Source organism: Carassius carassius, chromosome 28, assembly GCF_963082965.1.
Source record: "Carassius carassius chromosome 28, fCarCar2.1, whole genome shotgun sequence".
In the NCBI taxonomy this organism is placed as follows: Eukaryota; Metazoa; Chordata; class Actinopteri; order Cypriniformes; family Cyprinidae; genus Carassius; species Carassius carassius.
Window position 1 is genome coordinate 24,275,604 of NC_081782.1, and position 25,236 is coordinate 24,300,839.

The 25,236-nt window shown below is 39.5% G+C and overlaps 1 protein-coding gene across 1 annotated transcript in view; it reads right to left on the reverse strand.

Moving 5' to 3' along the window:
* The window catches only part of mre11a (MRE11 homolog A, double strand break repair nuclease), a 254,367-nt gene that overhangs the window by 211,880 nt on the left and 17,251 nt on the right, over positions 1-25,236 (reverse strand). Inside the window, exons 3-5 of the mRNA XM_059514860.1 lie at positions 20,275-20,407; positions 17,853-18,013; positions 15,927-16,014 (exon numbers count right to left, since the gene is read on the reverse strand). Coding sequence (XP_059370843.1) covers positions 15,927-16,014; positions 17,853-18,013; positions 20,275-20,407 — 382 coding nt within the window. The remainder of the gene's footprint in view (positions 1-15,926; positions 16,015-17,852; positions 18,014-20,274; positions 20,408-25,236) is intronic.

The window sequence follows — 25,236 nt, forward strand, 5'->3', positions numbered from 1 at the left end:
TTTTTTTTTTTTAATTTGGAGCACAAAGTGGCACAACAGAAACAGATGTCATGTCTTCGCCTTCGTGATGAGAGGGTGACCAGTAATATTACAGAGATGAGGCATCATGTAGTGGATTTTTATTCCAGTCTATATGCTGCTGAACAATGTGATACTGACTGTGCCGAACAGCTAATTCAAGACTTTCCTCAAATAGACTCAGACTCTAAGATTGATTTGGACACTGAACTTTCTCTTCAAGAGCTCACTACTGCAGTTGGTCAGCTTGGCATTGGACGATCTCCCGGTATTGATGGGTTGCCCTCCGAATTTTACAAGCATTTTTGGAAATTTATTGGACAAGACTTATATGAGGTTTTCTGTGAATGTAGAAAAGATGGTTGTTTGCCTATATCTTCTCAACGTGCTGTGTTATCTTTATTACCAAACAAGGGAGATTTATCTCTTTTAAAAAATTGGAGACCCGTTGCATTACTGACCACTGATTACAAAATTATGTCTAAGTGTCTTGCTAATAGATTTAAAAAATATCTAAACTTGATTATCAAAAAGATCAAACTTATTGTATCCCAGAGAGAACAATAATGGATAATTTGTTTTTAATTCTGGATATTTTAGATATTTGTAAAAGTTTTGAATTGAAAGTTGGTTTATTTTCTTTAGACCAAGAGAAATGGCTATCTTTTTAATGTTTTAAAAGCTTTTGGTATTGGTGTTTTTTTCCTAAATATGATCAAATTGCTGTATTCTGGTGCTGCTTGCATTTGTAAAGTGGGAGGTGGGCTAAGCCGGCCAATCCCAGTTTCAAGGGATATCAGACAAGGTTGTCCTTTATCAGGGCAACTTTATAGCATTGCCATTGAGCCTCTTCTTTTTAACTTACGTAGAACTTTGTCTGGTTTTATTTTTCCTGGTTTATCTCAGAGTTCAAGTATTACTGTAAGTGCATATGCTGATGAGGTGACAGTGTTTGTTAATCATGAAAGAGACATTGATGCCCTGGTTAGTGCACTTAATGTGTATGAAAAGGCCTCATCTGCGAAAGTGAACTGGGATAAAAGTGAGGCCTTTTGGGCAGGGCAGTTTTTTGATGAGAATCATCCACAGTTGCCAGGGGTCTTGCATGGAAAAAAGAGGGGTTAAAGATTTTAGGTATTTGTTTTGGGACACGTGAGTTTCAAATGTTAAATTGGGAGGGTTTAGAGGAAAGAGTGTGTACCCGATTGTCTCGCTGGAAATGGGGAAGAGTTTTGGTTGCTAATAATTTAGTGGCTTCTACTCTTTGGCATAAACTGTGCGTACTGCAGCCACCTACAGGACTGATTCAAAGCATTCAAAGAAGTTTGGTGACCTTTTTCTGGTCAGAACAACACTGGATTCGGGCAGCTGCTTTGTATCTTCCAGTGCAAGAAGGCGGGCAGGGCTTTGTGGATATTAAATCCAGGATAATGACTTTTTGGCTCCAAACAGCCCAAAGACTCTTGTTCAATAAAAACTCTGCCTAGATGGACACTGCAACAGCTCTTGAGGGCAGGTGGAATAGGGGTTTTGATAAAAATTTGTTTTTAATGCAATTACAAAAGAAAGAAATAGTGGATCTTCCCCCCTTTTACAGATCTGTGCTAGAGGCCTGGAAGGTTTTTATCATATCAAGATCAACTAATACACCTGCTGGTGACTGGTTGTTAGAGGAACCATTGTTTTTCAACTCCTTTTTATCTTCAAGACAGTTGTCATCTGAAAATGTGCGATCACGACTGTTAGCGGCTGGGTGCAGTAAGCTGGGACAAATCCTGAAAAGTGATTTGAAAGACTTGAGCCTTAAAAACGGTGTGAAGTCGATCCGGTTTTTACAACAGTGTACTGCAAAGATTTTCAAGGACTTGAGCACAGATTATCAATATTTTTTGAAAGACCCAGATGTCCTAAATGAATGGGTTGAGGGGTATGGTCATCTTTTTCCCTTAATGTAAGCGCGGCTATGGACGACTGGGTAGAAGATGAAAGCTGTTTACTGACTCTGAAAACACCAGTTCTGGAAAGCTTTAATTCTGCCGTTCTATTTGATGTTTTCTCCAACATGCAATTTTTGAATGGAGTTTCTTCAACAAGATGGACACAGTTCTTTGGATCAGATTTTTCTCCTAAAGGCAGTTGGCGTACCCTGTATAAATGTCCGATGGACAAGCGGACAGGTGACCTCCAGTTGAGGATTGTACATGGGGCAATAGCTACAAACAGACATGTGGTATACCTCAATCCTAGAGTTGGGGTGGGTTGCCCTTTTTGTTCTGAGACTGAGTAAATTTTTCATCGTTTTGTGCAGTGTTCACGATTGGTTAATCTTTTAGATTTTTTAAGCATTTGTTTTTTATCCCTGTGTGTAGATTTTTCTTTTCAATTGTTCATTTTCGGGCCAAAGTATTCAGTTCAAAAGAAAAATGTGACACTTTTAATTTTTTATTTTTATCTGGCACTGCAAAATTGGCTATTTGGAAGACAAGAAAAAACAGACTGCTGGGGCAAAGGTCAATAAGCGTTGTGTCTATGTTTTTAGGTTTGGTAGCTTCTCAAATTAGGGTGGAGTATGCATATTACAAGATGGTGGAATCTCTACCAAAGTTTAGAGAAATATGGGGAATAAATGAAGTATTATGTACACTGCATGATAATGAATTGATCTTAAGGTTTAAAAAATAGGGAAAGTAATTATTTTATTTTATTTATTGTGTTTTTGTAAATCTCCTGTAAAAAGTTAATTTTAACAATAAATGTGAATTTAATCCTCTTCTCTCTCTCTCTCTCTCTCTCTCTCTCAGAGTGCATGACGGGAGAAGTTTGAGAGTGGTGGTGGGTGAGACCTGAGCTGTGTGAATACACTTATTTTCTAAAACTTGTTTTTTTTTTTTTGCTTTTTTTTTTCCTTTTCTATTTTTCCTGCATGGTCTGGAGTTTGCTACTTTGAGCACCTTGTAGAAACTGTGCAGTGAGATGGTGTCTCACGAGGAGACGCCGTCATTGTCTCTGCGAACCGGTTTCAGGTGCGTACCCGAGGACGGCGTCTCGGTGGAAGACGTTCTCGTTTCCACTGGGGAAGAAGTCGGACATGAAAACATTGTGTCCGCTTCTCGTATGAAAAAGGCTGTAGTGATTTTTTTGAAGGATCATAGCCTTGTTAATCGTGTGATCGAAACTGGTCTTGTTATAAATTAAAACCTTGTTCAGGTTACCCCTTTGTATGCCCCGTCAGGTGGCGCAAAGGGACGAATTTTGAACTGACTGTAATAATAAAATGACGGTTTGTAAACTAAGATGAAAGGACAAGTAAAACATCAATAGCATTATATTATAACATTTTAACATCCTTAAAAACCATTATAAAATTTAAAGTAAGAGTTAATTTAAAAAACGTGGGATAGTCTTAGGCTACAGTAAAAATGTAAAAGAAAGTCCTTTAAACAAAGTCTTACTGCATGCTATTGTCATTGTCATTAAACAGTCATTACTATATATATATATATATATATATATATATATATATATATATATATATATATATATATATACAAACCAGAATAAAAATATAAAATGTTCTAATCTGTGTGTGTGTTCCTATATATATATATATATATATATATATATATAGGAACACACACAGATTAAAAAATATATATTTTCATTCTGGTTTGCTCTTAGCAAAAATAAATAAATAAAATCCTTCAAGTTCCATATGAGGAACGAAATGAGAACGGTCCAGCATTAAGACAGCACTAACAGCAATAATTCTTATTTAACTGCTATTGTTCTTGATTTTTCAAACTGTCTCCAATTATGCCTCAACTGTGTGAGCAAAAATTGAGTATGGTATATTTCAGCTGTTTTATGCGCTGGTGCCTCACGCGGCCATATTCATTGTAAACAGCGCAGTTCAGCATGAGCAGCGGTCTACTGTGGCATATTTTTGCTCATAATAATATTTTTCAGTCGATATTGAAACACACGTGAACCACAAAGCCTATTTTACCTAATAAATAATAGTTTAGCTGCAAATACGCAACATCACAAATATGATATCTCAGATCATTATTTAGTTCTTTGCAAAATTCATATAGCCAAAATTGTAAATTCTACTTCTTGTTACAAGTATGGAAGAACCATCACTTCTAACACAAAAGACTGCTTTTTAAGTTATCTTCCTGATGTATCCAAATTCCTTAGCATATCCAAAACCTCAGAACAACTTGATGATGTAACAGAAACTATGGACTCTCTCTTTTCTAGCACTTTAAATAAAGTTGTTCCTTTACGCTTAAGGAAGGTTAAGGAAAACAGTTTGACACCATGGTATAATGAGCATACTCGCACCCTAAAGAGAGCAGCCCGAAAAATGGAGCGCAGCTGGAGGAAAACAAAACTAGAGGTATTTCGTATTGCTTGGCGGGAAAGTAACATATCCTACAGAAAAGCATTCAAAACTGCTAGATCCGATTACTTTTCTTCTCTTTTAGAAAAAAACAAACATAACCCCAGGTATTTATTCAATACAGTGGCTAAATTAACAAAAAATAAAGCCTCAACAAGTGTTGACATTTCCCAACACCACAGCAGTAATGACTTTATGAACTACTTTACTTCTAAAATCGATACTATTAGAGATAAAATTGCAACCATTCAGTAGTCAGCTACAGTATCACATCACACAGTGCACTATAGACCCCCTGAGGAACAGTTCCACTCATTCTCTACCATAGGAGAGGAAGAATTGTATAAACTTGTTAAATCATCTAAACCAACAACATGTATGTTAGACCCTATACCATCTAAGCTCCTAAAAGAGGTGCTTCCAGAAGTCATAGATCCTCTTCTGACTATTATTAATTCCTCATTGTCATTAGGATATGTCCCCAAAACCTTCAAACTGGCTGTTATTAAGCCTCTCATCAAAAAACCACAACTTGACCCCAAAGAACTAGTTAATTATAGACCAATCTCGAATCTCCTTTTTCTGTCCAAGATACTAGAAAAGGTGGTATCCACACAATTATATTCCTTCTTAGAGAAAAATGGTATATGTGAGGATTTCCAGTCAGGATTTAGACTGTATCATAGTACTGAGACTGCTCTCCTTAGAGTTACAAATGATCTGCTCTTATCATCTGATCGTGGGTGTATCTCTCTATTAGTTTTATTGGATCTTAGTGCTGCGTTTGACACAATTGACCACAACATTCTTTTGCATAGACTTGAACACTTTGTTGGCATCAGTGGAAGTGCATTAGCATGGTTTAAATCGTACTTATATGACCGCCATCAGTTCGTAGCAGTGAATGAAGATGTATCCTATCGATCACAAGTGCAGTATGGAGTACCTCAAGGCTCAGTACTAGGGCCGCTACTCTTCACGCTTTATATGTTACCCTTGGGAGATATCATCAGGAAACATGGTGTTAGCTTTCACTGTTATGCTGATGATACTCAGCTCTATATTTCTTCGCAGCCCGGTGAAACACACCAATTTGAAAAACTAATGGATTGCATAGTCGATATAAAAAACTGGATGACGAGTAATTTCTTACTGCTAAATTCTGAAAAAACAGAGGTGTTAATTATAGGAGCTAAAAACTCTGCTTGTAATAACCTAGAACACTGTCTAAGACTTGATGATTGCTCTGTCAATTCTTCGTCATCAGTTAGGAACCTAGGTGTGCTATTTGATCGCAATCTTTCCTTAGAAAGCCACGTTTCTAGCATTTGTAAAACTGCATTTTTCCATCTCAAAAATATATCTAAATTACGGCCTATGCTCTCAATGTCAAATGCAGGAATGTTAATCCATGCATTTATGACCTCAAGGTTAGATTATTGTAATGCTTTATTGGGTGGTTGTTCTGCACGCTTAGTAAACAAACTACAGCTAGTCCAAAATGCAGCAGCAAGAGTTCTTACTAGAACCAGGAAGTATGACCATATTAGCCCGGTCCTGTCAACACTGCACTGGCTCCCTATCAAGCATCGCATAGATTTTAAAATATTGCTTATTACTTATAAAGCTCTGAATGGTTTAGCACCTCAGTATTTGAATGAGCTCCTTTTACATTATAATCCTCTACGTCCGCTACGTTCTCAAAATTTGATAATACCTAGAATATCAAAATCAACTGCAGGCGGCAGATCCTTTTCCTATTTGGCGCCCAAACTCTGGAATAACCAACCTAACATTGTTCGGGAGGCAGACACACTCTTGCAGTTTAAATCTAGATTAAAGACCCATCTCTTTAACCTGGCATACACATAACATACTAATATGCTTTTATTATCCAAATCCGTTAAAGGATTTTTAGGCTGCATTAATTAGGTAAACCGGAACCGGAAACACTTCCCATAACACCCTATGTAGTTGCTACATCATTAGAAGAATGGCATCTACGCTAATATTTGTCTGTTTCTCTCTTGTTCCGAGGTCACCGTGGCCACCAGATCCAGTCTGTGTCCAGATCAGAGGGTCACTGCAGTCACCCGGATCCAGTACGTATCCAGACCAGATGCTGGATCAGCACCTAGAAAGGACCTCTACATCCCTGAAAGACAGTGGAGACCAGGACAACTAGATCCCCAGATACAGATCCCCTGTAAAGACCTTGTCTCAGAGGAGCACCAGGACAAGACCACAGGAAACAGATGATTCTTCTGCACAATCTGACTTTGCTGCAGCCTGGAATTGAACTATTGGTTTCGTCTGGTCAGAGGAGAACTGGCCCCCCAACTGAGACTGGTTTCTCCCAAGGTTTTTTTCTCCATTCTGTCACCGATGGAGTTTCGGTTCCTTGCCGCTGTCGCCTCTGGCTTGCTTAGTTGGGGACACTTCATCTACAGCGATATCGTTGACTTGATTGCAAATAAATGCACAGACACTATTTAACTGAACAGAGATGACATAACTGAATCCAATGATGAACTGCCTTTAACTATTATTTTTGCATTATTGACACTGTTTTCCTAATGAATGTTGTTCAGTTACTTTGACGCAATGTATTTTGTTTAAAGCGCTATATAAATAAAGGTGACATTGACATTGACATATGGAAACATTTGGATGTGACATTTGGAGGTAAACCCAACAGGTAAGCTAAGTGGATATACTGTATATCAATTTATTTTATTTACTTATTTATTTCGTGTTTATCCCATTTTTTCATTGCATATGAAAATTTAAGAATAAAAAAATCCTCCTACCCCCTAAAAATTCTCTTCACATTCACTTGTGCGCTCTTGCGCAATACCTTCCTCTCGCGTTGCTCAATTGTGGACGACGTAAAAGTGTTTGATATAAAGGTTAATGTCCCATTTTATACATGATTTTTTTAATTTAAAAAAAAAAAAATCTAATTATTCTGTTAGTTTCATGGTAACATGCAATCAAGGTCTTCTGTTATATAGGCTATATTTAATATTCACTGTGGCATTTTCACCCATTAAAACTTAAAATTCCATGAGATTTTAAATTCAGTTTAATAGTATTAAAAATTCAGATTTAAACTAGTATTAAAACGCATTAAATTGCTTAAATTATTTCTTTAGTTCTATAGTTAAAGTAGCCAACCTTTAAAATGTGTTGTCATGACTTTTTTCATCTTATTTTTTTTACAGTCTGATAACAAGCTGTATTCGTTTTCCTTTTTTTATTATTATTTTTGTTTTAGTTTATTGAAAATAAATTGGCTAAAATAGAAGCAGACACGTTTAAATTAAAACCACAAAAACATGACTAGTCTTGAGGGAAATATAGGTTTTATTATTTTTATAAATCGCAGATCTCACAGACGAACGTCTTAATATGATCGCACATTAGAAATATTTGGTGAGATAAAATGTGCAAGATAACATTAAGCAAATCTCTTCGCCATCGTCACTCTTTTTTATTAAGCAGGAGTTTACGTATAGTTAATGCGTGTGCGTTCGCCGCGCTTGTTGTGGTGTGTGTGTGTGTGTGTGTGACTGACAGACAGCCTCCACGGCGCGCATGAGAGATCTCGCAGATCTCACAGACAAACGTCTTAATATAATCGCACATTAGATATGTTTGGTGAGATAAGATGTGCACGATAACATTATTAAGCAAAAATACATAGTACATTTTTTTTTTCCCCTTGTTCCAGTACCGAAAGCAGAACCGATAGCATCAGATCTTACTGATACGGTCTTTCATAATTTAGCTCCGGGACCAGTTTAATACCATGTAGATTAGAGAAAATATAATCACAGGTTCAGGCACAGGCTTGACATTTATCCTGCTTGAATTCGTTCTAAGAAATGCACATAACTTCATAAGTACCAAACTTTCGTCTGTGGATATTAAATATTAAATATTTTAACTACGGTGTTTTTCTTTCATTTTTCCTGACTGAAGCCATCAAATCTAATACATCAGTGAGGCAAAACTGACGTCTATTAGCGAAAATGTGCTTTGATGCGCTTGTTTGATAACTTGTGGTTAAAGCGCCACTCAGCGGTCAAAGGCTGCAAATGCACTTTAAAAGGGCCTTTTGAATGTCTACTTAGTGTATATGCATCAACTGGGAATTTACGAAGCTATGGATGCGGTGACGTTGGCCATAAAAAATTGACATGCCCACACCGAGAGCAAGCAGCAGAGAGAGGGCCTGGTGTCTCAGGTGAGGGAAGTGTGCCGGAGATTTCAGTTCAGGGGGAGGGATCCACATCGTTTACGCCAGTGAGTAATGATGATGCGGCGCCGTCCGCTACAAAAACTGTAGAGAAAGTTGCTATTATCTCTGATGGCAAAGATATTGATGTAAATGTAAGCCAAAAGGTTAAATGTATCAGAAATGGTGTGAAGGACATTAGAGGTGATAACAACAACAAGATAATAATGTGATGCAGGCAGGACCCAGTTCCAGTAGTTGTGTGGAGGATGGTTGTATGCAGGCGTGTCAAAAAGATTTGTGTTCCAGTAATGATGCAAGTATAATGGATGACGTATCAGATGACAATGGTTCTCTTGAGTTTGATTGTGATTCACAAGCAGGTTCTGTGTGCGGACCTGAAGGCACTTCTCAAGATATGAATAAAGATTCCTCTTTATACACATTAGAAGAAATTAATAGCTTTCTTGATGACAGTTTTGGAAGACAAGTTAATATCAAAGATTTTTTTCCTGATGTGGAAAAATTAGAGAGATCTGTGGCCTTTCTTTCTAAAAATGTAAGTCATGATCTGTTGAGTGAAAAGAAATGGTTTCATTTGAAAAAACACATACTTCCATTAGAAAATGCAGAAAGGTGGATAAAAAGAGAAAATTAAGAGCTTTTTTGTAAACAACTAAACATGCGTCACGCGATGTTCCTTTTTTGCTGCTCTTTTCTGTTCTATCTCTATACCTTCCTTACTTTATATATGGATTCATTGAGGGTGGGATCACTAAATATTAATGGAGGGAGGGATAGGCATAAAAGAGCCTTGGTGTCTGAAATAATGCATCCAAAAAAGTTAAATGTTGTTTTATTACAAGAAACTCATAGCGATGCTGATAATGAAGTCGAGTGGGGAATGTGGTGGAAGGGTCATTATATCCTTAGTCATGGCACAAATTTAAGTGCGGGAATTGCTTTTCTTTTTATGCCAGACAAAAGGATTAGCATTGTGAAAACAGAAGAATTTGTAAAAGGTCGTCTTGCTCTTGTCAAAGTTGTTATTGAAGGGGTCATTTTTTACTTCATAAATGTTTATGCACCAAACCTGGGACATGAAAGAATTATTTTCTTTAATATATTGAGTAATGTTTTAAAACAAGATTTTAGTGATGGAAATATTATTATTGGTGGAGACTGGAATTGCATGGAAAAATTTACTTTTGACCGTGTAAATGAGGAGCCTCATATACCTTCTATTTTTTTGTCAAAATTAATGAAGCTGAATTGCTGGATATGTGGAGAATTAAACACCCAGTAGAGAGACAATATACCTGGGTTAAAATGTCTAACAATCGAGTCAGTGCTGCCCGATTAGAATCTATGTTTCAGAATCTTTTAATAATAGAATCACTGATTGTTGTATTTGTCCTGTGGGATTTTCCGACCACCACCTGTTGTTTATTTCAATTAATATGGTACACTCACCAAGAAAATCCTCATATTGGCATTTCAATGCTAAATTATTGCAAGATGTATCTTTTTTGCGAACATTTTGTAACTTTTTGTAATCAATGGAGAACCAAAAAGGCAGATTTTGAAAATTTAAAGCAGTGGTGGGAAGTTGGCAAAATTCATATTAGAACATAGTCAACAATATACTGCATATTCCACTGTCATATAAAGAGAAACAGTTCAAAGACTTGAAAAAGACATAGATTCTATAAAAACTGCTGCATTACAAAGAAATGATCAAACTATGATAAATTATTTGCAGCAGAAGAAGTCACAGTTAAGCTCTTTATTGAATGAAAGGGTGAAGGCAGCATAGGTAAGGGCACGGTTTACATCAGTTGCTGAAATGGATGCTTCAAGTTCTTTCTTTTTTGATCTGGAAAGATCAGTGGCACAGCACAAACAAATGACATGCTTGCGCCTTCCTGATGGGAAAATAACCAACAATATTACAGAAATGCGTCGTCATGCTGTTGATTTTTTATTCTTGTCTATATAAGGCTGATGAATGTAACACTGATTGTGCTGCATTGCTGTGTCAAGATCTGCCAAAAATAGACTGTAACCCCCAATTTCCACCAGATGCGTAACGGCTGCGTTACGGCTCCGTCACGGCGGCGGAGTCAATAGGTTTCCATTAAAGTCAATGAGTGTATTTCCACTGAATGCGTTACAGCTGCGTTCCGACTCCGGCGATCCGCAGCCCTCCGGACCAGATACGCAGAGCTTCTTTTTGTGCCGGATGCCGGAGCGCTCCGCAGCACTACAGGGCAGAGTACGCAGGACAGGAAGTCGAGTGACAAAACAGAACAGCCAGAAACAAAATAAAAGATCCGTTTAATTTTCAAAATAAAATACACCGCGCTCATATTTCCCTACACTACACCTTGAAAACTTCATAATGGGCGGGGACAGGCTTGTTGAAGTTTTAACCCCGTTGACACGATGGATGAAGAAATGAAAAGAGAAAAGAAAAGAGTTCTATCCTATACTCCTTCGGATGGAAAACTGTTCCTGGTTTGGTAGTTCTGTTTATAGAAACTACATACGATCACACCAGAATTCGCGAGATTACATGGGGCATTGTGACGTCAGCTGTCAGTCATGACCGCAGCCGTTACGCAACAAATACGGACCTGGTGGGTATTGACGGACGACGGAACACGGAGCTGTCACGCAGCGGAGCCGTTACGCATCTGGTGGAAATTGGGGGTAAATCAAAGACTGCTTTGGAAGCTAAAATTTCTTTTCATGAACTCAGTGATGCTGTTGGACAGTTAAAACCTTGCCATTCTCCTGGCATTGATGGACTGACTTCTGAATTTTATAAACATTTTTGGAAATGCATTGGTATGGACCTCTTTGGAGTATTTTGTGAAAGTTACAGAGATGAATTTTTACCAACTTCATGTCAACGTGCTGTATTGTCTCTTCTACCAAAAAAGGGAGACTTAACTTAACCTAAAAAACTGGAGACCTGTCGCCTTGTTAACAACAGAGTACAAACTTCTATCTAAATGTATTGCTAACAGACTTAAGTATCTACATTCCATAATCCACCAAGACCAAACCTACTGTATCCCAAAACGATCAATAATGGACAATCTTTTCCTGGTGAGAGATGTCTTGGATATTTGTAAAACATATAATGAAGAGGTTGGAGTATTAACATTAGATCAAGAAAAAGCATTTGATCGTGTAGACCATAACTACCTCTTTAATTTACTTGAAAGTTTTGGTTTTGGTAAAAAATTTATAAAATGGATACAACTTTTATATAATGGAGCTTCTTGTATGGTTAAGCTGGGTTGTGGCTTAAGTAGGTCCATTTCAGTTTCAAGAGGTATCAGACAAGACTGTCCCTTATCAGGGCAATTGTACAGTATTGCAATTGAACCTTTTCTCCTTTGCATACGAAAAGCTTTAATTGGCTTTTCAATACCCACTATGCCTCAGGTTTCAAGAATTATGGTTACTGCTTATGCTGATGATGTCACAATTTTTGTCAATGATCAAAATGATACTGATGTTTTAATTAAGACAATTGACATATATGAAAAGGCGTCATCGGCCAAAGTAAACTGGGAAAAGACTGAAGCCTTTTGGGCAGGTTATAGAGTTTTAAAAAGGTTTCCAAAACTACCCAGTAATTTAACTTGGAACACAAGGGGATTAAAAATTTTGGGTGTGTTTTTGGGATCTGAGGAGTATCAAAAACAGAACTGGGAAGGAGTATTGGAGAGTGTGCACCAGACTGTCGAAATGGAGATGGCTGTTGCCACAGATGTCTTATAGGGGGAGAGTTTTAGTTGCTAATAATTAAGTTGCTTCTGCTTTGTGGCACAGATTTATTGTGCTACAGCCACCTGCTGTATTAATTCAAGAAATCCAAAGGAAAGGACTTATTGCATTTTGCCTGCAAGCTGCTCAAAGACCAAATTACACAACAATGATATTGCTTGGCTAAATACAGCAGTTACATTGTTAAAAAAGGCAGGAAATACGGCAATTGATAGACACTTGATTGATAGACAGATGTCTTCATAGACATAAATGATTCTTCTGCACAATCTGACTTTGCTGCAGCCTGGAATTGAACTACTGGTTTCGTCTGGTCAGAGGAGAACTGGCCCCCCAACTGAGCCTGGTTTCTCTCAAGGTTTTTTTCTCCATTCTGTCACCGATGGAGTTTCGGTTCCTTGCCGCTGTCGCCTCTGGCTTGCTTAGTTGGGGTCACTTCATCTACAGCGATATCATTGACTTGATTGCAAATAAATGCACAGACACTATTTAACTGAACAGAGATGACATCACTGAATTCAATGATGAACTGCCTTTAACTATCATTTTGCATTATTGACACACTGTTTTCCTAATGAATGTTGTTCAGTTGCTTTGACGCAATATAATTTGACACTATATAAATAAAGGTGACTTGACTTGACTAATGGACTTAAGTGAAACAAATTGAATAGATCTGACCCCCTTCTACAGGTCTATGATGGAAGCTTGGAAAGTATTTTTGTGTGTCAAGATCAGTTGAAATGAGTGCAGGTCATTGGCTTTTTGAAGAACCATTGTTTTTTATTCCATTTTTACCCTCTAGACATTTATGCGACTGATAACAGCTGGATGTGTGAAATTGGGCCATCTTCTAAGTATCAGTGTAGACAATCTGAGTGAGAGAACTGGGATAAAATCTACTCGATTTTTGAAACAGCTCACTGATGGAATGCTTGGAGAACTGAATTTTGATCAACGATCATTCATTAATAATTCTAATCATATTAATGAATGGAAAACTGGATCGGAATATATTTTTCCTACCTTAATGGTAACTGCTAATTCAGGACAGTGGCAGGAGAAGGAAAACCTTATATTGTCTTTCAATACTCCTCAACTGGGCAGTTTTGAGTCTGCTGAGAAGACGGCATTATATGTGACTTGTGTCAAAGTAACCAATGCACAATTTTTGTCTGGAGTGACTTCATCTAGATGGACTGAATTTTTTAGAGATAATACCTCCCCCAAAGGCTGTTGGCGGTCATTGTATAAATTCCCAATTGACAAACGAACAGGCCATTTGCAATGGAGAATAGTTCATGGCGAAATAGCAACGAATAGGCATGTGGTGCACCTCAATCCAAATACAACAGAGGGATGTCCTTTTTGTTCTGAAAGTGAATCTGTTTTTCATTTGTTTGTGCAATGTGCACGGCTGGGAAATTTGTTCACTCTTTTAACCCAATGGGCATATGCCATAGGTGAAGATTTTTCTTATCAACTGTTTATATGTGGACAATAATACGCAGTTAGTCACAAAAACGCTTTGGTTTTATTAAATTATGTGTTTGGTATTGCCAAGTTGGCTATTTGGAAAACAAGGAAAAATAAGATGTTGGGCAAAGACAGTTTAGATTCCTTGTTCATGTTTATGGGGTTGGTGAAATCAAGACTTAAGATTGAATATGCATACTATAAACTAGTAGGATGCTTGCCAATGTTTGTAAATATATGGGCTGTAAATGAGGTACTTTGCACAGTTAATGAAAATGATGATTTAGTGGTCAGTTTTTAACTATTCTGTTGTGATCAATGTTTCAATTGTGATTTATGAATTGTATGAATGTAAAAGTGTTACACAGTTTGGTTTTACCTGTATGGTATAAATAAAGGAATTTAATCCTCTCTCTGTCTCTCTCTCGTGCTCTCTCTCTCTCCCCCCCCCTCTCTCTCTCGCGCTCTCTCAGTCTGTCTCTCCCTCTCTCTCTCGGTCTGTCTCTCCCTCTCTCTCTCTCTCTATCTGTCTCTCTCTCGCTTTCTCTCTCTCTCGCGATCTCTCTCGCTCTCTCTCTCTCTGTCTCTCTCTCGCGTTCTCTCTCTTTCTCTCTATCGCGCTCTCTCTCTCTCTCTCTCTGCTCGTTCTTATATGTGCTCTGTTATACTGACAGGACTTAAAAACACATGCAAATGATAAACTGACTCTAAGATGTTTAAGCTGAGCAGCTGGCCCATACGGTTAATTGATAACAGATCAACTACGACAGCCTACATAGCACATCCTGCGATGTGACTATATCGTGGATTAGTACATCGCGATATCGATGCTTAAACGACACATTGTGCAGCCCTAATATGGACATAAACTGACAGTCACCACTTATAAGCTACTACTAAATATTGTAGAAACTTAATTTTCTGTAAAGTTGCTTTGCAATGATTTGTATCATAAAAAGCACTATACCAATAAACTTTAATTGAATTGAACTTGAATATGATTTTACAGGACAGTGGGGGACATGCGAAACCGATAGATTTATTACTGTTATGCTATGTAAATACTGATTTACATTCGTTGGCATATATGCATCAGATTATGTTTCTGCCCACACTCCAGGTTGATGAGATAATTTTTCAGCACACAAGTAATGTCTGACTGATAGGGAGCGGGTCCGTTTTCTGTGGGAGTGAATGAATGGGAATCCTCCTGCGCATTTGTATAAAAAAAGGACAAAGTCATGGTCTGAAAGCTGCAATTGATTTAGTTTTTTGTTTGTTAAACGAAAGCAAAATTTTGTGTTTTTCTGTGTGTGCTGCTCGACCATTTCCATAAGTGGTGCTCAAGCACTGATGAGGTCTGCACTTATTACTTTGAGATGCTCACGCAGTCATCAACAACTGAAAACCCCACACCCTTAATTATCATATGTAATGCACACCAAAGTCAATTTCTGAGTATAAATAGAACGCCAAATAGAAAAAGAAACTTGTAGTATTGAGTCACATTTTAATAATTTATGATATAAAGCAGCATAGATTTGAGTTTGACATGTGCTAACACATACTATATAAATAACATGGCTGTTCTTTGCCACATTTTAGATCCATTTCTTAAAACAATCGTTTTTTGTCACATGTTGCTGTTTTTGACCTCTAGAGTGCGCTGATATACTGTAGAACCAAAGACTTCAGTGCCAGTGCACAGAAGTCTCATCACAGAGCAACTGAACAGTATCACAAACTATCAGTGTTGATTCTTAACAATGATCTTTAGCTCCTTAAAAACAACTGTGCTAATTAATCAGTAAAAATTATATATCAGTTAGTCAGTTAGCTTGTGCTACCCAACAATAATACGCTACAGATGGTTAGTGCATGGACTGTATGTGTTAATTTTACCCATTAAAAATACAATGATAACCACTACCTGAAAATAAATAAATAAACAATTTCTACAGAGCAAATAAACAGGTATTGTCTTACCCCAGTTGGATCATCATGGTTACCATGCACACTGAAGACAGGGATGGAGATGTTGAGATTACTGTCCAAGTAGTTCACCCATGGAAATCTGACAAAATAAGCAGTGAGTATAATGTGTTTGCACGCATGTTTACATTATTTATTTATTTTTGTGTGTGTGTGTGTGTGTGTGTGTGTGTGTGTGTGTTTTAATCTCTGTACATTGGAACAAAATGCATATTAAAGTAGTACTTCATACTGAACAAAATTGTATTGTTCATCGAACATTTAACAGGGTTCGTACAGAAACCGCAAAATGAAATTCCAGGACTTTCAAGGACTTTAAGCACTACTTTTTTGTTTTCAAGGACTAAAATCAGAGATTGCAATATCGTTATTATCTTTCAAATTCTAATAAATAAAGTAATAAAACAACATGGTACAAATAAAGTGTAGCACATGCAAAGCATGCAATGGCTGTGGCAACTTGAAAAGATACTATGGCAAAGTTATTGCTTTCCTTATTCAAAGTATTTTTCGCCAACTGAGGAAGTTGCCACACCTGCCACAACACCTGCTGAAATAGTTCTACTCCACCGTTATTGAATCCATCCTCTGTTTTCAATAACTGTCTGGTTCAGCTCAGCTATCAAATCTGACCTCAGAAGACTACAGAGGATAGTCTGGACTGCTGAGCGAATCACTGGTACAACCCTCCTATCTCTGCAAGAACTGTACTCATACAAAGTAAGCAAAATGGCTGGCAAAATCACTCTGGACCCCTCACATCCAGCACACTCCCTCTTTAAACTGTTGACATCTGGTCGAGCACTGAGCACCTGAGCACCTGAACAACCAGACACAGGAATAGTTTCTTTCCTCAAGCAATCCATCTCATGAACATTTAACGATAATCGTGGACCACACACAACACTAGTAACATTATTTAACACACATACTTATTTAAATTTCAAAACTGCACATACCATAACTGAACATACATAATTGTTTATATTACATATTGTGTTTTTGCTTTTTTGTACATTGTCTATTGTTCTATTAATATTTTTATTATCTGTTTCCTGTCTTGTCATCGTCTGTTGCACTGTGAAGTGTATTTGCTGTCTCGCAAATTCCAAGTGTGTTTTCATGTGTCACTGAGGAGAGGACTGACTTTGGCCACACCGCCATAAAGCAAAGATTGGTGGATGTTTGTCCTTCTGTAGGTTTCTCCCATCTGCATGTATGATCATGAAGCTCAACTAGAGTAACCATCAGGTTCTTGGCCACCAGTCCAAGGCACTTCTCCATCAATTGCTCAGTTTGGCTGGGATCTCTCATGAGGCCTTTTATAGAGAGGTGTTTACCTTCTCAAATCATGTCCAATTAATTAATTTACTACATGTTGACTCTAATAAAGCAATGATCAAGATAAATGGGAGGGACCTGAGCTAAATTTCAAGTGTTGCTGCAAAGGGTCTGAATGGTTATGTAAATGTGATATTTCAGTTTTTTTATTTACAGACATTTCTAAAACTCTGTTTTCACTTTGTCATTGTGAGGGGGTTTGAGTACTTTCTGAATGCACTGTAACTACACAAATTATAACTATGGGAAATAAAATCCATTGTAACTTAAGTGGGTTTTAATAAAGCATTACACCTTTAAAAGCTATAACTACAATTGAGTAGGTATTACAATGTATTATAACAGTTATGATAATTCATGAGGTGATACAACATATAACAAATTCCAAATGTACAAAAAAGTAATTATTCATTCATTATAGTTTACTAGAAATGCAGGCTTCATAGAAAGAGTTACTAAAGCTTTATATTTTGGATTTAACTGTTCCTGTTATGTGATGGAAAAAAAATCACAGGTGTCAAGACATACATAAGCACTGACAGTGTTTCTTATCAAGACAATGAAAAATGCAAGCCTTACTTGCTGTGGCTGAAATTGACAGCCTGATCACTGAGGATTTCAAAGATGATTGGCCGGTCACCCATGCAGTACTTCCTCATGACCTCCATGCAGCAGTGCATAGTCTTGCGGGACGGTTTATTGTCATGGAAGAGATCCCCACCCAACAAAACAAAGTCAACCTGAGAGAAAAGAAGAGAAGCATTATAAAAACAAATCTTATTAAAATTGACAGGTGATGAAGGAAAAAAGCATAGTCTGTATACTGTACACTATACAGATAGAGGTTGTGTGTGATTCAGAATTCAGATTCCAATAGAATTCTTACATTTAAATGCAACCGTTTAGAAATCACTTGTGGTTGAACAGTAATCCAACATTCCGACAGATCTTTGTGGATAAAGAATTAACCCTGTGATTGATTGGGAAACTGTCTGGGCAGGGGGAAGTGAAGAATGGCCTCAAGAAGGCCATCCATTGATCCAACCACATTTTCAGGATAACCTTTTTTGGAACATTGTAATCATTCGCTATCATGTTATTTCTGTGTTAGTATTTTGAAATCTGTGCGCAGGACAGGGGCAGCCGTTCAGCACTCAAAGTGCAGAGCTACACATCTGAGGCACAGATAACAGGAAGCAAACAGCTGACTGCACAAAATAAGAGTCCCTTTCCTGCTCACTGAAGCTGCACGAGTGTACTGTATCTGTCCACGCCCTACACACGCGGAGACAGTGAAGCGATGTTCAGCTCAACTTCTCGCGTGTTGGACGAGAAACGAAACGGACTAAACTGTGACAAAACTGAAATGTTTTTTTTTTTTTTTGTTTTGTAAAGTAGAACTTGCATACACGTTTGAGAAGCCAGAAGTAAAAGTCAAGTCAAGTCACCTTTATTTATATAGCGCCTTTTTCTTTGTTTCTTTTATTTTTCAACAGTTTTTATATATGTGAGAGTGTGTTTTATGTTGAATGTGAATGTATCTGCATGATTACCAGCTGTTTGAGTGCAAATCAGCCCAAATCAGCTCGCTATATCAGATCAATTAGATCTTTATGATGATACATAGTTTGTCAAGATTAAATTTGTCCCGTTTCATTTAATCTATTCGTAAACACTGACACGTGCGAGTTTAGGGGCTTTCAGGATGAGGACGTCGGGGTGCTGGCTAAGAGGTTAACCCCATAACTGTCACTGTCCCACCTGTGGGACGCTTGGCACTCTTTTTTGTTGTTTTTTTCTTTGTTGTCTTTTACTAAATATTTTAGTAATCATCATAAATCATATATAATTTGAAAGCTTAGAAGCCCAAGATTCATCCTGTGAAAATCATTTTGGAATCGGACATTGCTTTACCATGGAAATGGTATGGAAATGGTACTTTAAAATCTAATGGCGTCACCTCCCCTTAGTGGGCAGGGTCAAGTGTCATAAAACATTATGCATTACGGTCTTCTAGAACCAAAACTTTTTATAATCTTGGCAACAAACATATCATTGGAAAGGTCTGAGTCTCAGGATTTCATATTTGGTGGTTATTTTGAGATAAAATTCACAGAGAAATCTAGAGAAAAAAATCATTAAGCAAAATTCAAAATAGTTTTGATGACTCCCAGTGGATGTGTGTGGTATGACACCCTAAATAAAATCTCACAGGAACCTCAATTTTTTCACATCAACTTCAAACTTGTAACATAACTTATTTAGACACAAGGCTTTAATTTTATACAAATTTTAGAGTAAAACCTGAATAAATAAAATATAATAAAATGAATATAGCGCATATTATTTACAGTACATTTAAACTTCTATAACTTTTTGATACTTCAATTTACTTCAATTTTGCCAGAATCTGCTAATTTTCTTCTTTGTAAAGAGACCAACCTTAGGTTTATATTCCAAAGTGTTCATAAATTACAGAAATTTAAGTTTGGATAGTGCACTTTAATGCCTATTTAAAAAATGGGGGTAACAGAGTACCATTTTTATGGTAAAGCAAGGTCCGATTTCAAAATGGTTTTCACAGGCTGAATCTTGAGTTCGTAAGCTTTTGAATGATATATAATTTGTCAACATTACATCAGGTAAAGTATAGGATATAATTGTTTTAAGCATGCAGTGGCAAGTAGGCCAGTGACAGTTAACAGATGACTTGGTCCTTTTTTATACCCTAATCAGTCAACGTGACCTGGGAGTCACAACTCATAAAATCCAAAATATATCAAATATTTCAAAAATTATTTTGGATTTGTTTTACTTAAGCTCAGATGATGTAAAAAATGACATGAAAATATTTTTTGCTTATCATTTTCCACTCTTGCCTGTTTAAGGATTAATAATTATTTAACAATTTGAATAAATTTATGAAATCATCTCACATAAATTCTTTACTACAATATGACCATAAAGCCACAAAACAATGTCCACATTATTTCATTCCCACCTCATTTTGCACGGCTTGTTTCATGATCTCATCAAAGGTTACGAACGTGTCGTTTCCTCTTATGGCATCCTTCTCTAGATAACCGAGGTGAATATCAGTAGCAATGAGGATCTTGAATGTGTCCTCGTCGTCCCTATGAAAAAAATTAAAATGTTGGCATATAACAGTTAAAAGAGTCTTGTAAATGAATGGTAGAGTAGCTGTAAATGACAGAGCAAAGCTGTCATTTAAACTGAGTTTTGAGCTGTCATGTGAACAAAATCAGCTGAACATACAGTCATGGCCAAAAATATCGGCACTAGAGATGCAAACGATTAATCATTATCGGTTAATTGTCAATAAGAGATTGATCGATTAAGGCTGTCGATGGACGGTTAACTGATTTAATGTTGGGCTGCGTGCAGCTCGTGTGCAGAACACGTGCGAGCAGCTGTGAGTGACGGTGAAGGTATATAAATGCATCATCATTAATTCACAGTGTACTAATTAAGCTTTCAATGTGATTTAAAGTACATTAAAATAGAAACAACACAAAATTCTTCAACATGAAAAGCAATAGAAATGTAGTAACTTTTCATCAGATAACTGCGCTGTGCAGGGCTGCAGGACAGACAGACTATTCATTCCTACAACTTGTTAATTTGTTCCTACGACTTATTCATTTGTGGCAATTGTCCATGTTTCGTTAATTGTGTTCCCTAAATAACCCATGATTTAACTGAAATAAGGGAACAAATGAATAAATAGAACGAATTCTTAATTCATGAAATCTTTCATTTCCCTTGCTATGTTTACCACACACAGTAAGAGATGCGATTAAAAGTGAAAGATAATAAAATAAACCTGAGAAATTAGAAGATTTAAGAAAAGAAACCGGCAAACCAGAACAAAGACATTAATGAAGGCTATATCTCGAACGATGCCTCAGATTTTATGACGATTTCGATTAATCACACAGCCCTAGAATGGACTGGAAATTAACAGAAAATAACTCAGGCTGGCACCGCTTAGCAAAACGGGAAAACCAGATCCAGGCAGAGCTCAGCAGCGGGTAGAGAGTCAGCAGAGCAAGCAGTCAGGAGGGAACACGTTGACAGCCATTTACGTTGAGCCTGTTGAAAGTCATTTATGCATGTTTGAATTTGTTGTTCTGTTAGCATATGCAGCAAAAATATCGAACATAAATTGGTTTATTCTTAAACCAATCAGCAAGCTCGAATAGTGAAAGCATAGTAACAATGTTAATATTTATTTTTTGTTATTTAATTATATATAGAAATTATGTAATTATGTTATGACTTAGACATTTTTACATATATTAAAAATATTATTGAAAAAGTGAAAATGAAACAAGTGTAGTACAGTAGGTGGACAACCTAAATGGTGATTACTGCCGTGCGTAACACCACCGCAGTGGTAACTGTAATTCAGTCGCGTGTTAAAATCATTCACGAAACGTACTCGGTTACTAAACGTAACCTCGGTTCTCTCTAGAAGAGCGAACGAGTACTGCGTCTTAGCTAAGACGCTACGGGAAAAGTCTCTTTTCACGAAATACTGAAGCAAAAAATTATCCTTAATTTTGTATTTTTGTAAAGCGCATTTGCAGCAGTACACAGCCATAGGCGAGACGGCTCGTTCGCTCATTGGCTTGTTCTGCGGCAACTGCACAGCCTATCGAGCGCGGGCTGATGCAACATCAGACCAATAAGGGCGCTTCGCGCCCTTCTTGCCACTTCCCGCCGAAACGGGTGTGGCCCAACCTATAAAAGGAGCTCGAAAAGGCTGACTCACCTGATTTATTTCATCGCTGAAGCGAACCAGAGTGAATCGTGCGCACGGCAGAGAACGCAGTACTCGTTCGCTCTTCTAGAGAGAACCGAGGTTACGTTTAGTAACCGAGTACGTTCTCTTATGAGAGCTCTCTCGTACTGCGTCTTAGCTAAGACGCTACGGGAACCCAATGTAAAACGCCGTGCGCGCAGGGATCACACACCAATAAACCTGAAGCAACGCCCAGGATTTACAGTGCACAGTCACCTGAGGGACTCACAGAGAGTCCAGGACAGAAAAGGGAAAAAGCCCTCCGTCCCATATCTAGCAGCATCCGTAGATGCGGCAATATGACGTCACACAGCCGAGGCAAGGCCTGACCAATGTGGCAATGCGGGTCTTACGCAATACTGCCCATATAACAGTCGGCAGCGCATAGCGCTCGTGAACTCAGAATTCCCCTCAGGGCCCTGATTCGCCTATACCGACAGCAGCCTTGCTTGCAAGGCGGGAACCTCCAGGTTATAGAACCTGATAAATGTAGACGGCGAGGCCCAACCTGCCGCCATACATATATCCTGCAAGGAGATCCCAGTAGACCACGCCCACGACGAGGCGATGCCTCTTGTGGAGTGTGCTCTGACGCCCAACGGGCACTGAAGGCCCCTGGAAGCGTAAGCTAACGCTATGGCGTCAACTATCCATCTGGATAGAGTCTATCTCGAAACAGCCATTCCCTTGGAACGCCCACCGAACGAGACAAATAGCTGCTCCGTCTGCCGAAAGGCAGCAGAGCGAGACACATAAGCTCTTAAAACCCTGACAGGGCAAAGAAGACTCGAGTCTCCATCCTCCCCTGACACCGGCAGGGCAGACAGGGCAATAACCTGAGCCCGAAACGGTGTGTTGAGGGATTTCGGCACATAACCGTGCCTAGGTTTGAGTATGACTCTTGAGTCATTGGGCCCAAACTCCAAGCACGACTGGCTCACCGAGAGCGCGTGCAAATCACCCACACACTTCACAGAAGCGAGAGCCAACAAGAATACTGTCTTGAACGACAGATGCTGAAGGCTAATCGATTGGATAGGCTTGAAAGGGGGACCTTTCAAGGCCTCCAAAACCGCCGCGAGGTCCCACATAGGGACTGACGGAGGTCTGGGAGGATTCAGCCTCCTAGCTCCTCTGAGGAACCGGATGACTAAATCATTCCTTCCTATTGACTGACCGGACGCCGTTTCAGAAAACGCCGCGATGGCAGCCACATAAACTTTGAGCGTGGATGGGGCTCTGCCCTTATCCAACAGCTCCTGAAGGAAGGAGAGGACCTCCGTCACCTCACAACTAAGGGGTGAATAACCTCGAGCTGTGCATCAGCTGGAGAACACCGACCACTTCGAGGCATACAGACGTCGTGTCGACGGAGCTCTAGCCTGAGTGATGGTATTTAGCACTCTCACTGCGAGATCAGCGGGTAACCATTGAGTGCCCATACATAGAGGGACCACAACTCCGGTTGAGGGTGCCAAATCGAGCCCCTGGCCTGCGAGAGGAGGTCTCTCCTCAATGGTACCGGCCACGGGGCGACATCTGCTAACTGCATCAAATCTGGGAACCATGGTTGGTTCTTCCAAAGAGGTGCTACAAGCAGTATTGAACATCTCGTTTCTCTCACCCGTTCTATCACCTGCGGAAGGAGGGAGACGGGAGGGAACGCATAAAGCGGGCAGCACGGCCATCTCCGTGACAGCGCGCTTTCGTTCTTGGAAAAGAACGCGGGGCAGTGAGCGTCTTCGTGGGACGCAAAGAGGTCCACCTCCGCCATGCCAAATCTCTGCCACAACAGCCGGACTGTTTGCGGGTGTAGAGACCATTCGCCCGTAGGAACATTGCCTCTGGACAGCCTGTCTGGACCCAGATTCTGCAGTCCAGGCACATGCACTGCTCTCAGCGAGCACACGTTGCGCTGAGCCCAAATCAGGAGGCGTTCCGTCAGCCTGCACAGGTTTCGGGACCCGAGACCGACCTGGCGATTTATGTAGGACACCACGGACATGTTGTCCGAACGGACTATGACGTGGTGATCCTTGATATGGGGACAAAAGCGCGTCAGCGCGTTCTCCACTGCCAGCATTTCCAGGCAGTTGATATGATGGAGCTTTTCCCATTCTGACCATAGGCCAAAGGACGGTCTGCCTTCGAGCAGCGCTCCCCATCCCGAAGTGGAGGCGTCCGTCGACACCATTTTCACACTCGGGGAAGTCCCCAGGCTTACACCTGATCGGTACCAGCCGTTCGCTGTCCAAGGTGCTAGAGCCGCAACACAGCTCTGATCGACCTTGAAATGCAGCCGGCCAGACGCCCACGCTCTGCGCGGCACCCGAGCCTTCAGCCAGAACTGCAGGGGGCACATGCGGAGCAGGCCCAGCCGCAGAACCGGAGATGCTGAGGCCATGAAACCCAGCATCTTTTGACAGTGTTTGAGCAACACAGTCGCGCCACAGCGGAAAGAACTCGCTGCACGCTGAATGCCCATCGCGCGCTGTGGTGACAGCCGCGCCGTCATGGAACACGAGTTCAGAACTATACCCAGAAACAGGATCGTCTGACTGGGGTTCAGCGAACTCTTCACCCAATTGACACTGAGGCCGAGCTTCTCGAGGTGATCGAGTAAAACGGCTCTGTGGTCCATGAGCTCCGCTCATGATCGGGCCAGAACCAGCCAGTCGTCCAAATAATTCAGCACTCGTGTGCCTCTGAGTCTAAGAGGAGCGAGCGCTGCATCCATGCACCTCGTAAACGTACGAGGAGCTACGGACAAGCCGAATGGCAGGACTGCAAACTGGTATGCCTGGCCCTCGAAGGCGAATCTCAAATATCGCCTGTGGTTTGACGCTATCTGTATTTGAAAATACGCGTCCTTCAGATCTATTGACATGAACCAGTCCCCTCTGCGAATCTGCGCGAGGAGCTTCCTGGTCGTGAGCATTTTGAAACTGCGTTTCATCAATGCCTGTTCAGCTGTCTTAGATCCAGTATGGGCCGGAGACCCCCGTCTCTCTTGGGCACCAGAAAGTATCTGCTGTACAGCCCCCCCTCGCTTTGAGACACAGGCTCTACAGCCCCTTTGCTCAACAGTTTTGATATTTCGGCCCGAAGTATGTGTGCTACTTCTGTTTTGACCGTAGT